Source organism: Magnolia sinica, chromosome 1, assembly GCF_029962835.1.
Source record: "Magnolia sinica isolate HGM2019 chromosome 1, MsV1, whole genome shotgun sequence".
NCBI classification, from domain to species: domain Eukaryota; kingdom Viridiplantae; phylum Streptophyta; class Magnoliopsida; order Magnoliales; family Magnoliaceae; genus Magnolia; species Magnolia sinica.
In genome coordinates, this window is record NC_080573.1 from 131,040,542 (window position 1) to 131,054,651 (window position 14,110).

Sequence of the window (14,110 nt, forward strand, 5' to 3'; positions counted from 1 at the left end):
ATGGTTATAGACATTAACCTGTGGTCCAACCAGTTCGACTCGAGGCCATGTATGTAATTATCATGTCAAACGACGTGATTCTTTATTTATTGTTGTCAACATGATCACCATCATTTGGAATTTGAAAAGCACAGGAATGCATGATTTAGTTGTCCAAACAGATAACTGACAGCGTAATATACATTTGTATCCTCTGTTTTGGATTTGTACAAGTAGGTCCTATGCTTAGATGATCCAGACCAAAAGCCTCATGGGCAATTTGATATACGGACCATGCCCTCAACGAACCACAGTACAAGAACATGCATTTCGAGGCCAACTCAGCATAACAGCACGAAATACAATTTCCAAAGGAAATCCGTTCACAATCACAAGGGGCTGTCAGGAGAAGAGTTTGTTCTTTATCATCCCCCTTTCCTGCTTTCGTTAATTCATCCCACAGTGAAAAAAAAATATTTTAAAATAAATTGTATAATCATTTTTAAAAAAAGAATGTTTTGTCAAAATAAAAGGGTGATCAACAGATCTCCCAAGAAACAAATCTAAATTAAAAGACGCATCATTAATCACTCAGTCTTTAACAATTCTGGCAAAAACCATTTGATAGCCCAACATAATACTTTAACCTACAAAACTGATCCAGAAGAAACCGGAGAAGCATTTTACCTTCTCACAAGAGAGATGCTTGTTGATTGATCCATGAGAGTTTATTCCCAACTTGGGGCTGCAGGTTGAGGAGCAAGAACCAGCCCAGGGGCAGCAATTGGTGCAGGAGCAGCAGCTGCATCCCATCCATCAGCTGATACAGGAACTGCTGTTTCACAGGTGTCAGTGAGATTGTACACATGGCAAACATCAACTAGGATTAAACACGTGGCATACATCAACTAGGATTAAACAGACTACATTGTGGAAACCACTGTCACTAAGTCATATTCCAAAAATCAGATCTGGTGGACAATCCAAACATCTAATTGGTGGAAACATATTCGCTGAAATAGGACCAGTAGATATCTCTTAGTTTCAGCTTTAATGGTCCAACAATGCCTACCAATCCAATAGTGAGATACCCAAGTAAGCCTAATTTTGAGTCATAATACATCTAACTGGTACAGTTCAATTTGAATTGATTGTGTTCCATGCCTGCAATTTCTTAGTAATTTAAAGAGCATATCAACAATCTCACTGCCAGAGTATCTAAGTTTTTCTCAGGTAACTGAGGATGTCAATGTAGCTACAGATGCAGTAGAGCACTGTGAAGTGATGTAAATCAGAAACATGCTTGCAAAATACATGTGAGACAGAAAACTAACAAAGAATGCACATGTATTTGTTTGCATTCGCGTGGGATGACTGCATGCAACTCATAATTTCAGCTAATGTCTTGAAAACTGGAAGTATTATAAAAAGTTCCGGCTGTTCAATGGTACTGCTTGATTGTAGAGTACCATTCACACTTTAGTATGTTTAATTGGGACCCGTTGTTTGCCATCCAAGCCATCGACAACATCAACTGTGAATGGTCCATGAACTGCAGCACCCATTTCCATTTAGCTAGGGCCTGTTTGGTCCAGGCTCTGGGGAATTAAATGGTATGGAATTGCATCAGATGGGATTAACACCATTACTGCACAATAATTGCGTGTCTGGAAATACCATGGTGTCCTTAGGCAAAAATACCAGATTATGCAAAAACCCTGTTTGGAGGACTATGGAATTGCAACCAACAAACTAGATTCACAACTGATGCCAGTCACTTGCGCACATATAAAGCTTGGATGTCATGTGTAAAGGATGCATATGGATGGAGTGCATGAATAAAACATGTGCATCAATTTGGGGCCCACAGATGTAGTGGATATCCCACAATTTCCATGGAACCAAAGGCAAGTTCATCCCACTTAATCCTCTTAAGCCCACTGCCAAACAGGCCCCTAAAAGGCCAAATATTCTACAGGAAGGTTGGTCCCATATAGGGGAATATTTGGTCAGCAAAGTTCAATGTTTTCATGAGCAAATTTGCACACGGTAAAGCATGTTTTCTGTTTTCTTTTGTGAAAACCATAACGTGCTTAGTTGCATTATACTGACCTGAAGCTCCATTCCAGTCGGCTGCAGGAATTGAAGGAATAGGAGGAACAACAGCAACAGCCCCACTCAACTGAGCATCGGCGATCTGAGCAGGCCACTCGTCCCCTTGAAGACCAAGTGCTGCTGTAGGATAATCTATAGCTCCAAAGTCAGGGGCTGCAGCAACTTCCTCTTCTTCCTGCTCCTTGGCTTCCTCTGGATCCCGGTAGAAGAACAAGTCAACCTGTATATAGTCAGCATAGCAAGTTCATTAATACAAGAGCAGGCCATTTCTGGCAGACCAACAGTTGAAAACAACCACTACCCTAAGGGCCTGTTGGTTTTTAAGAATTGCACTGTAAATACGTGTAAATGAATAATAATTACTTTTAAGTGGAATTTGGAAGAGAAGGAAATACCCCTCTTAAACATGCCTCGAAAACCATGCTTGCTTGCATGCATGAAATGGATGAGAATTGCACAGTGGTAAAATCTGCGGATGCCACAACAATGTACGTGTCTGATCCACGCCGTCCATCCATTTTACCATCTCATTTTAGGGCATGACCCCAATGTGGACCACACCATAGAAAAAAGGGGAGACGATGACGTCCATAGTCCACCATTCAAAACCAAAACCTTCCTAAGGATAGGTCCACAGGGTTGTGGGCCAATGGTCATGCAGACATGGATGAAGGATAAAATAACAGCTTGATCCAAAAACTTGTGGCCCGCACTAGGTTTCAATGGTAGGCATTCAATCCCCCCTGTTTACTCTGGTGTGGTCCACTTAGCTTCAAATCTGCCTCGTTTTGGGGCTCATGCCCTAAAATGAGCAGGTAAAACAAATGAATAGCATGGATAAGACACATACATAATAGAAATATACTGGAATGGAACAAATCCCGGCTATAGTTAGAAATATTTCTGCTGGTACTTACCATTACTTCCCACTTATGTCCAGGAAGAATAGTGCCTCGCATCTGCAGAACCATACGTGCTAGCAACCAAAAAAGACAGCCGATGCTGTGCTTCCCTTTGTTGTTGGCAGGAATGCCAATATCCACATACCGCATCGGTGAATCAGTATCACAGAAAGCAATTGTCGGGATGTTTCCGAGAGCAGCCTCCTTGATTGGCTGTCAAATGAAACAGCAGTAAATATAAGTAATAGGTGATCGAGCAGAAAGCATAAGCTGTGTATAATCTACAGAAGCATGCACCTGATGATCTGTTCTAGGGTCAGTAAGAATGAGGAGACGAGGCTCGTTGAATGAAGTTTGGAGCTGATTTGTGAAGGTTCCTGGAGTGTGCCGCCCTGCAATTGGATGAGCTCCAGTGTACTGTGCAAATTTCAAAACAGCTCGCTGACCATAAGGCCTAGCAGATTGGACAATGATGTCTTGAGGGTTTTCAATGGCAACAATAACCCTTGCAGCAAGTTGCAGTTTCTCCCATGTCTTGCCAAGATTAATGATATAAATACCTGAGAAAGAAGAAAGGATAAACAAAATGGTAAATGTAAGGGTTAAATACATTAGAGTTACTGGTTAGCATCATGAAGAAACAAAGGATCTAGTCTTGTGGCCTAGCAGCTAGGATGTAACCACATTTGTCACAAAAAAATAGGTGCCTGAGAAAGAGGGTAGAGCAATTAGAATGGGAGATGGAGAGAAGAAGAGAAAGTACTGTAGTTTTGTTGGAAGGTTACGTGTTAAAAATTAATATCCTTTGTTTAATACAAAAGCAAGAAAGTGTTGGTCAATGCTCCTTTATTGGCTTACTAATTGATTGCAATATGACAAATCTCATTTTCAAAACACCAGGAAAACATCACTATAATTTCAAAATATAGGTTATATTTGTCACATTTTTTTGTAATTGTTGAGAAATTTCATTAAAAGAAAACAAAGATACAAAGCAAAAACAGGATAGATAATTCCCCTACTAAATAGGCTAGTCCAACCAGTTTCTTCTTTCATTTCTTTTAATTCTTTCTTTTTCTTTTTTGAAATTTATGTGAGTTGAAAAAAAGAAACGAGGTGTAATCACAGCAAACGGCTCCATGGAAAAAACTAGAGACCCAATGGTTCCTATAAACATGTGAAACTAATATTTGCTCTGCGTGCCCAATCATAGCATCGCCGGTCAATGCAATCCATTATCTCTGCAACTGGCAACGTGGCATTGGGCGATAAAAGAAATAAAGCATAGAAATGAAGGTATAGAGATATCACTCAAAAGGAAAATGCAAAACACCATAATCTATCTTTTTTCTGTTTATATGTGTTTCTAACATGGATCCACATGCATTTGTCTGATTGAGGTTCCAGACCAAATCACAGGTCCTGTTTGAAGATCTGGACCAAATCAAGGGTTAGATTGAACTATGGAGCCCACATATCCAATCCGAAAGACAACATAATGAACTAATTTAGAATGCGAGGAGTACAAGTCCATCCAGCTTCTTCTTTCTTTTCTTTTATTGCTATAGACAGATCTCTGCTACTGGCAAGGGTTAGATTGAAAACATGGATCCAATGGTGCATCAGATCTTTAAAAGCATGTTGTCTATTCGCCAACCTATTGAAAGTCAGACAACTAGGGTCTAATCGAATAAAGATCGAGCAATGTTTGGGGGACTATGTCCCATTGCAATGAAAGGCAACAAAATGATTGAAATTAAAAAAACTATTGGTTTGCCATTTATCTAAAATTTACCAAGATGATCCAACTGTGCTTGAGTTGTATGTTTTCATCCCAAAAGTAAGCCTGGATATAGTCTAAAATGGGTTTTAAAACATCCACTATGACAGTAATGACGAATAAATGGAAAAATGAGGCAAACGAGAAAAAAAAAAGGAAAAGAAAAGAGGCCTCTACACTTTTATGGTCACAACACCCTGTAGCACCTGAGGCCCGGACTCATGGTAGAGCCTGATGCAGGAGACAGCCAATTGCCGAAGGACATCCACATGCATCTGTCTGATTGAGGTTCCAGACCAAATCAAGGGTCATATTGAACTATGGAGCCCACATATCCAATCAGAAAGCCAACATAATTAACTAATTTAGAATGTGAGGCCCACGAGTCCAACAAGCTTCTTCTTCTTCTTTCTTTTTCATTTTTTGTCAAGTTACATAAGTTGAAAAGAAAGAAACAAGGTGTAATTGCAGCAAACGGCTCCATGGATGAAACTAGAGACCCACAGGTACCTATCAACATGCGAAACTAGTATTTGCTCTGTGCCCAATCGTAGCATCGCCAGTCAACGCAATCCATTAACTCTGCTACTGGCAACGTGGCATCGGGCGATAAAAGAAATAAAGCATAGAAATGAAGGTATAGAGATATCGCTCAATAGGAAAATGCAAAACAACATAATCTATCTTTTTTTCTGTTTATGTGTGTTTCAACCATCGATAGACATGCATCCGTCTCATTGAAGTTCTGCACCAAATCAATGGTTTGATCAAACTATGCCATAATGAACAAGTGTAGAATGTAAGGCCCACAAATCCAACCAGCTGCTTCTTTCATTTCATTTCATTTCATTTTTATTTTTTATTTTACGAGTGCATTAGTTGAAAAAAGAACTAGAAAAAGAAATGAGGAGTAATCGCAGCAAACGGCTCCATGGATAAAACTAGAGACCCACAGGTTCCTATCAACATGCGAAACTAGTATTTGCTTTGCGCCCAATCGTAGCATCGCCAGTCAATGCAATCCATTATCTCTGCTACTGGCAACGTGGCATCGGGCGATAAAAGAAATAAACCATAGAAATGAAGAAAAGGTATAGAGATATCGCTCAAAAGGAAAATGCAAAACACCATAATCTATCTTTTTTTTCTGTTTATGTGTGTTTCTAACATCGATAGACATGCATTTGTCTGATTGAAGTTCTGGACCACATCCATGGTTTGATCAACCTATGGCATAATGAACTAGTGTAGAATGTAAGGCCCACAAATCCAACCAGCTGCTTCTTTCATTTCATTTCATTTTTTATTTATTTTTGATGAGTGCATTAGTTGAAAAAAGAACAAGAAAAAGAAACGAGGTGTAATCGCAACAAACGGCTCCATGGATAAAACTAGAGACCCACAGGTTCCTATCAACATGCGAAACTAGCACTTGCTCTGCGCCCAATCTTAGCATCGCCAGTCAATGCAATCCATTTTCTCCGCTACTGGCGACGTGGCATCAGGCGATAAATAAAATAAAGCATAGAAATGAAGGAAAGCTTTAGAGAGATCCCTCAAAGAGAAAAACGCAAAACACCATAATCTATCTTCTTTTCTGTTTGTGTGTCTAACATGGATGCACATGCATCCGACTGATTGAGGTTCCAGAGCAAATCATGGGTCCTGATTGAAGATCTGGACCAAATTAATGGTTAGATTGAACTATGGAGCTCACATATCCAATCCAAAAGTCAACATAAATAACTAACTTAGAATGTGAGGCGCAAGAGTCCAACCAGCTTCTTCTTTCTTTTCTTTTCTTTTTCTAACAAGTTACATAAGTTGAAAAAAGAAGAAGAAACGAGGTGTAATCACATCAAACAGCTCCATGGATAAAAACTAGAGACCCACAGGTTCCTATCAACATGCGAAACTAGAATTTGCTCTATGCCCGATCGTAGCATTGCCGGTCAATGCAATCCATTTTCTCTGCTACAGGCGACTTGGCATCAGGCGATAAATAAAATAAAGCATAGAAATGAAGGAAAGCTATAGAGAGATCCCTCAGAGGAAAAAATGAAAACACCATAATCTATCTTTTTTCTATTTGTGTATTTCTAATATGGATCCACATGCATGTCTGATTGAGGTTCTAGACAAAATCAAAGGTCCTGTTTGAAGATCTGGATAAAAATCAATAGTTAGATTGAACTATGGAGCCCACATATCCAATAAAGCCAACAACATTAACTAATATAGAATGTGAGGCCCTCGAGCCCAACAACCTTCTTCTTTCTTTTCTTTCTTTTATTTTTTAACGAGTTACGCAAGTTGAAAAAAATAAATGAAGTGTAATCGCAGCAAATGGCTCCATGGATAAAACTAGAGACCCACAGGTTCCTATCACCATGTGAAACTAGTATTTGATGTGCCTCGGATCGCAGCATCACCAGTCAATGCAATCCACCTTCTCTGCTACAGGGAACATGGCATTGGGTGAAAAATAAAATAAGGTGTAAAAATGAAGGAAAGCTATAGAGAGATCCTTTGAAAACAAATTGCACAACACCATAATTTTTCTTCTTCTTCTTCTTCTTCTTCTTCTTCTTCTTTTTATTTTTTATTTTTTATTTTTTTATTTTTTTGTGGATGTGTGTTTCTAACATGGATCGAATGGTGCATCAGATCTTTTAAAGATCGAATGATGCATCAGATCTTTTAAAGAATGCAGTCTATTGGTCAACCTGTTGAAAGTCAGACAAATAGGCTCTAATCGAATGAAGATCAAGAAATATTTGGTGGACTATGGACCATTGCAATGGAAGGCAACAAAATGTTTGAAGTGGGGAAAAAACTGATGGTTTGCTATTTTTCTAAAATTTACCAACATTATCAATTGTGCTTTTGTCATGTGTTTTCAACCCAAAAGTCTAGTGTAAAATGAGTTTTAAAACATCCTCCATGGTAGCAATGAAGAACAAATGGGAAAATGAGACAAATGAGGGGGAAAAAAAAGGTCAAGAAAGAGGCATCTATTCTTTTACAGTAATATCGCCCTGTAACCCTGAGGCCTGGATCCATGGTGGAGCCTGATGCAGGCAACAATTGATTGCCGAAGGACATCCAAATGCATCTGTTTGATTGAGGTTCTAGAGCAAATCGTGGGTCTTGATTGAAGATTTGAACCAAATATCAAGGGTCAGATTGAACTATGGATCCACATCTAATCCAAAAGATAACACAATTAACTAATTTAGAATGTGATGCCCACGAGTCCAACTGGCTTCTTCTTTCTTTTCTTCCTTCTTTTTTATTTTTTGACAAGTTACATAAGTTGAAAAGAGAGAGAGAAACGAGGTGTAATCGCAGCAAAACGGCTCCATGGATAAAACTAGAGACCCACAGGTTCCGATCAACATGCGATACTAGTATTTGTTCTGCGCCTAATTGTAGCATCGCCCATCAATGCAATCCATTTTCTCTGCTACCGGGGACGTGGCATCAGGCGATAAATAAAATAAAGCATAAAAATGAAGGAAAGCGATAGAGAGATCCCTTAAAAAATGCAAAACATTGTAATCTGTCTTTTTCTGTGTATGCGTGTTTCTAGCATGGAAACAATGGTGTATCAGATCTTTTAAAAAATCTTGTCTATTGGACAAGTAGTTGAAAGTCAAACAACTAGGCCTTAATCGAAGAAAGATCAAGGACGGTTTGGTGGACTATGGTCCATTGTAATGAAATGCAACAAAAGATGGGAATGGAGAAAAAAACCTAATGGATTGACCCTTTACTAAAATTTACCAAGATGGTCGAACTGTACTCGAGTCATGTGTTTTCATCCAAAAAGTAGGGCTGGATCTAGTCTAAAACGAGTTTTAAAACATCCTCTATTGTAGAAATGAAGAACAAATGGAAAAATGAGACAAATGAGAGAGAGAAAAGAAACAAGGCCTCTATACTTTTATAGTCATATCACCCTGTAGCCCTGAGGCCCCCCCAACCCATGGTGGAACCTGATGCAGGAGACAGCCGATTGCCGAAGGACATCTCGTCTGATTGATGTTCCAGGCCGAATCGCAGGTCCTGAGTGAAGATATGGACCAAATCAAGGGTCAGATTGAACTATGGGGTCCACATCCAATCTGAAAGCCAACATAATGTACTAATTTAGAATGTGAGGACAACAGGTCCAATCAGCTTCTTCTTTCTTTTCTTCCTTTCGTTTGCCTTTTCTTTTCTTTTCTTTTTTTAAATGAATCAAATAAGTTTTTAAATTATTTTTTTTTATATTTAAAGAAGAAGAAATGAGGTGTAATCGCAGAAACTGGCTCCATGGATAAAACTAGAGACCCACAGGTTCCTATCAACCTGCGAAATTGGTATTTGCTTTGTGCCCAATCGTAGCATCGCCGGTCAATGCAATCCATTTTGCTACCGGCAATGTGGCATTGGGCAATAAATAAAATAAAGCATAAAATGAAGGAAAGCTATAGAGAGATCCCATAAAAAATGCAAAACACAATAATCTATCTTTTTTCCATGTGTGCATTTCTAACTTGTATCCAATGGTGTATCAAATCTTTTAAAGAATGTTGTCTATCGGCCAGCCTGTCGATTGTCAGACAACTAGGCTCTATTCGGATACATAACACGAATGCTTTAGTGGATTATGGATCATTACATTAAAATTCAATAAAATAATGGAAACAAATTCGTTTTATGGTTTGCCACTTTCCTGATTTTTGCCAAAATGATAGGACCATGCTTGTGTTTTGATCCAAAACTGACCTGGATAAAGTCTAAATTTGTTTTAAAACATCCTCTAGGGTAAAAACGAAAAAATAGAAAAGGAAAAAAAATAAAAATAAAAAAGTCTTCTATAGTTTATCCCCTTGTATCAGCTGACATGGGCAAAATTATTACAGGGTTATCATGAAATGGAAAGGGTTGGCAATGTTGCAATATCCGAACATTTTCTTTTGGACACACGATTTCCCTCAGTTGCCTAGACGGACCATTGCCTAGGGACATCTAGAGCATTTGATTTCCCTCCCTAAGTCATGTGCTCAACACCAGGTTCAGGTGAAAAAAGGAAGTGAAACGAAACGAAATACTTCACCAGAATAAAACAACTCGTAAATGTGATGTTCAAACAAAAGATACAGCATTTATGTTCAACTCATGAATAGTACTGGTGGGACCTGTCTTAGTCATCTAGGCGGTTTGGCCAGTGGGCAAACCTCCCCAATCAGATTATCTAGATATCCTATTGGCGGATAGCAAACAGACACTTACAGCCAATGGTAAGAATTTAGAGGAGAAAAACACATGCCTAGTCAGATCCTTGCGATCGTCAAATATCATATACTTTTCGGGTGTCTCCCAAATCACGATAACCAGCACGGCCAACAAAGCTTGTTCGATTGAGCATTACACAACTCGCCATCAACCAAACAACGATCTCCACGTCTCAATGCTAACAAATACTGATTTCTATATCACAATCGAATCCCTACATTTACATGAAAGTGCCTATTCCTACTAAGAAGAAAATTATTTGAGTTTCCACTACATATGTTCATCCATAAACCCCAACGAAAACAAGACAATCCAAACAGATGCATAAACAATGGTAGAAAACACAGACGTTCGAGATTCAAAGAGAGAAGATTTGAAGAGTATCTGACCGTCGGTCCTTCTCTTGAAGACGTATCTTTCCATTTGGAAATCGCAGTTCTTAGTGCCGAGATGAACATCGGCAGCGAGCATCATCTGTATATCCGCCTCCTTCTGGGATAAGCCGCTCTTCGCTGCCATGACTGCAAGCTCTGAGAAAAAGCTATGAGAAAGACAAAAACTAGTGGCCTGTTCGTGTCCAGTGGTGTTTGTTAATGCGTTGTTAACGCAGAAGAAGTGTTTTTCACACAATTCTTTCTGCGATAGAAGTCTGGCTTAACGGTGAACGCAATTTTCTATTAAAAAACAATTTTGCTTGCGGAAATTTTTTCCTCGCGCAATACAAAACTCAACTTTTAACACGTAAAATTTCTTTATGCCCCATCATGATTTATTTGTTTGATCCACACGGTCCATCAACTTTTTAGGATCATTTACGGTGTGAATCTTAAAAAGAAGTAGGTTAAAAAATTAATTGGACCACAAGGTGGGGATTGAACGTCCACCGTTAAAAACTTCTTGGGAGCTAGAGAAGTTTCTGATAAGCTGGTATTTGTGTTTTCATTCATCCACCTCTACATGACCTAATGAATAGGTTGGATGGTAAAAAAACATCACAGTGGCCCTTAGAAAGATTTCAACAGTGGATGTCATTATCACTGCAGCATCCTTTGGTGTGGTTCATCGGAGCTGTGGACCTGCTTCATCAACAGAATTATATGTTAAAATAATACGAGAAAAATGATGAATAACTTAAATAAAACACTTACATCACGGTGGGCCCCACATAGCCGTGCCCGGACGGTAATCCGTTCGGGCGGGGGTAGGACGTTCGAAGCGGATTGTGGGGACGCGATTGGGAAGCGGATTGGCCGGTGTATTGACGTCAGCCAGTTCTGTGGGTCCCATCATGAAGTATTTGTTATATCCAAACCGTACATTCTTTTTGTGAGCTCGTCATAAGGCTTAAGCCGAAAAATAAGACAATACAAGGATAAAATGGACCACACTGAAAAAAGCAGCGTGGGATTGAACGTGTACCATTGCAATCCTTTTGGGGTCACAAAAGTTTCAGATCAATATGAAAATTTCTTTTCCTCTTCATCCATATATTTTTGACCTTATGAATAGATTGGAAAATAAACGTTATACTGGGCACTGCGAATTTTTTAACGGTGAAAATCATTATCCCGCTGCTATGTTTGGTGTGGTCCATTTGAGTATTGGATATGATTCATTTTTTTAATGATGCTCTAAAATGATCTCAAAAATTTTATGAACGGTGTTGATATAATAAATACATTATTGTAGGGCTCATGTAACTTTGATCTCCTTTGAACCGTTCGAATAGCTGAGGAGCGTCGGCGCTCGTCTATCTACAACAGCTGTATATCTACGGCTATATATCAGGCGTATGGTACGGAAATGGATGGGCTACTCCCCCTGCCACGGAAGTGGACGCGGATTTCCTGCGAAAGCCTCTTGCAAGAAGTTCCTGCACTCGAAATTTAGCTGGGGCCTACTGTAATGTTTGTTAGAAATCCGTCCCATCCATCCGGTTTTTGAGATCATTTTAGAACTTGAGGCAAAAATTGAGTAGGATCCAAGACTAAAGTGGGCCGCACTAAGGGAAAATATGTGTAGGGAAATTCCTGTCGTTGAAAAGTTCCTAGTGTAGAAAGTGATGTTTATTTGCCATCTATACCGCTTATAAAGTCATTCATATTGGGATGAAATGAAAAAAAAAAAAAACAGATATTATCCGGATTCAAAGCTTCTGTGGCCACACGAATATTTCAACATGTTCAATACTTACTTTTTTGGCCCACCTGAGTACTGGATAGGCTCATTTTTAACATTATGTCTTAAAATGAGATCACAAAACGGATGAATGGAGTGGATTTCTCAAAAACATCACTTCCGGTCCCACTAAAATTTATATATATATATAAAAGTTCCCAGCGCAGGAATCCCCGTCCAGGCTGGTGTACCTCACACCTGCAGTATTGACGTCCGTAAGTTACGTGGGTCTGATCATGAGGTATGTGTTATATCCAAACTGTCCATTCATTTGATGAGCTAGTCTTAAGGCTTGAGAGGAAAAATAAGACAGATATAATCATCAAGCGGACCACACTGAAAAAAGAGGGGGGGATTGAATGTCTACCATTGAAACCCTTTTTGGGGTCACGGAAGTTTTGGATCAATATGAAATTTGTTTTTCCTTTTCATTTAGGTCTTTGTGACCTTATGAACAGTTTAGATGGAAAATAAATGTTATGATGGGCCCTACAAATTTTTTAACAGTGAAAATCATTATCTACGATACTATTTGTGGTTTGGTCCAAATGATCTTTGGATATGATTATTTTTTTGGATAATGCTATAAATTGATATCTAAAAATAGATGAACAGTATAGATATAATAAATACATCAACTCAAGCCCAAGGAACGCCAGTGCCCGTCTTTGCACGACCGTGCCTGCGGCAGCGATATAGCTGGTGTGCGGTACACCAGCCAATCCGCATCCCCCAACACCAGCCTCGTGGGTTGTAGTCGGTTCTCTGTGCCCCATGATGTATGTGTTTCACCTACTCCAAGTCCATTCATTTATATATATAATTTTATATTATTTTATGTCTCTATCCCAAAAGTAAGAGGGATATAAATCTCAGGTGGACCACACCATAGGAAAACAATAGTGATTGGATATCCACCATTAAAATCTTCTTAGGGCCCACTGTACGTTTATTTGACATCCAATATGTTGATTAGGTCATACATTACCAGGTGAACTGAAAAAACAAAAACCAGCTTGATCCAAAACTTTTATGCCCTAAAAGGTTTTCAATGAACAAAGCTCATTCAACACTGTTTCCTCTGATGTGGTCTACGTGAGATTGGGATATACCTCATTTTTGTTCCCATAACATGATTGGCAAAAATAAACGGACAACATGAATGAAACACATACATTATAGTAGGGCCCACAGAGCATTGACGATCAATCATTGGCAGGTGGCAACAAGAGTAGCCAATCCCTTTTCGTGTGGTACACCAGCCATGGATGCAGATTATGTGGGAAAGCCTTTCACAGGAAGTTCTTATGCTAGAAACTTTTACGGGGCCCACCCTAACTTTTGTGAGAATTTTATCTCGTTCATCAATTTTGTGAACTCATTTTAGAACATTAGGCCAAAAAATAAAGTATATAGAATGTTTGAATGGACCACACCCACAAGAAATAGTTGACTTGCACGTCTACAGTTGAAAATTTCTTGAGGGCCATAAAAGTTTTGGAGCATGCCTATATTTTTGTTTTCCTTTCATCCATGTCCTTATGATATAATGAAAAGGTTGGATGACAAATAAACATCACTCTAGAGCCTAGAAAGGTTTCAACGGTGGAAATCATTAATTTTTTATTTGTTTTTATGAATAATGATATTTTAATTTTCTATCAAGTACTTTATAGTTTATTTGAATTAAATAGAATAATTTTATTTTCATTTAATAAAAAAATATTTCTTTATAATGTAAAACATTTCCAAACTGGAGATAGGGGCAAATGTGTCAAGTTAACATATTTTAAACGTTTAAGATGTTTGTTAACAAACGTTTTGTTTCATATTCAGATTTCAACAATAATTATCTTCAGATTTCGGTCTTCTG

At 38.7% G+C, this 14,110-nt stretch overlaps 1 protein-coding gene and 8 non-coding genes across 10 annotated transcripts; all 9 read right to left on the reverse strand.

The window, feature by feature from the left end:
- Window positions 1-543: 543 nt before the first annotated feature.
- Window positions 544-10,625, reverse strand: LOC131217294 (small ribosomal subunit protein uS2-like). Of its 2 annotated transcripts, none has more exons than XM_058212215.1 (5): window positions 10,449-10,625; window positions 3,294-3,556; window positions 3,012-3,209; window positions 2,092-2,314; window positions 544-811 (listed from the first exon to the last, which is right to left on the reverse strand). In XM_058212215.1, the coding sequence occupies exons 1-5, from the start codon at window positions 10,576-10,578 to the stop codon at window positions 708-710; spliced, it is 918 nt and encodes a 305-aa protein (XP_058068198.1). In that variant the 5' UTR covers window positions 10,579-10,625; the 3' UTR covers window positions 544-707. The 2 variants fall into 2 exon arrangements, with proteins under 2 accessions (XP_058068198.1, XP_058068191.1); XM_058212208.1 differs by having other exon boundaries at window positions 544-814; window positions 10,449-10,623.
- LOC131223747 (small nucleolar RNA snoR2/U65) lies at window positions 4,111-4,264 on the reverse strand. Its single transcript, XR_009160659.1, has one exon. It is a non-coding gene; the product is annotated as a small nucleolar RNA snoR2/U65 (small nucleolar RNA).
- On the reverse strand, window positions 5,234-5,385 carry LOC131223709 (small nucleolar RNA snoR2/U65). Its single transcript, XR_009160641.1, has one exon. It is a non-coding gene; the product is annotated as a small nucleolar RNA snoR2/U65 (small nucleolar RNA).
- LOC131223678 (small nucleolar RNA snoR2/U65) lies at window positions 5,683-5,834 on the reverse strand. The gene has a single exon (XR_009160624.1). It is a non-coding gene; the product is annotated as a small nucleolar RNA snoR2/U65 (small nucleolar RNA).
- On the reverse strand, window positions 6,133-6,284 carry LOC131223696 (small nucleolar RNA snoR2/U65). Its single transcript, XR_009160631.1, has one exon. It is a non-coding gene; the product is annotated as a small nucleolar RNA snoR2/U65 (small nucleolar RNA).
- On the reverse strand, window positions 6,622-6,774 carry LOC131223730 (small nucleolar RNA snoR2/U65). Its single transcript, XR_009160655.1, has one exon. It is a non-coding gene; the product is annotated as a small nucleolar RNA snoR2/U65 (small nucleolar RNA).
- On the reverse strand, window positions 7,106-7,256 carry LOC131223758 (small nucleolar RNA snoR2/U65). The gene has a single exon (XR_009160662.1). It is a non-coding gene; the product is annotated as a small nucleolar RNA snoR2/U65 (small nucleolar RNA).
- On the reverse strand, window positions 8,114-8,266 carry LOC131223741 (small nucleolar RNA snoR2/U65). The gene has a single exon (XR_009160658.1). It is a non-coding gene; the product is annotated as a small nucleolar RNA snoR2/U65 (small nucleolar RNA).
- Window positions 9,069-9,216, reverse strand: LOC131223667 (small nucleolar RNA snoR2/U65). The gene has a single exon (XR_009160620.1). It is a non-coding gene; the product is annotated as a small nucleolar RNA snoR2/U65 (small nucleolar RNA).
- Window positions 10,626-14,110: the final 3,485 nt, after the last annotated feature.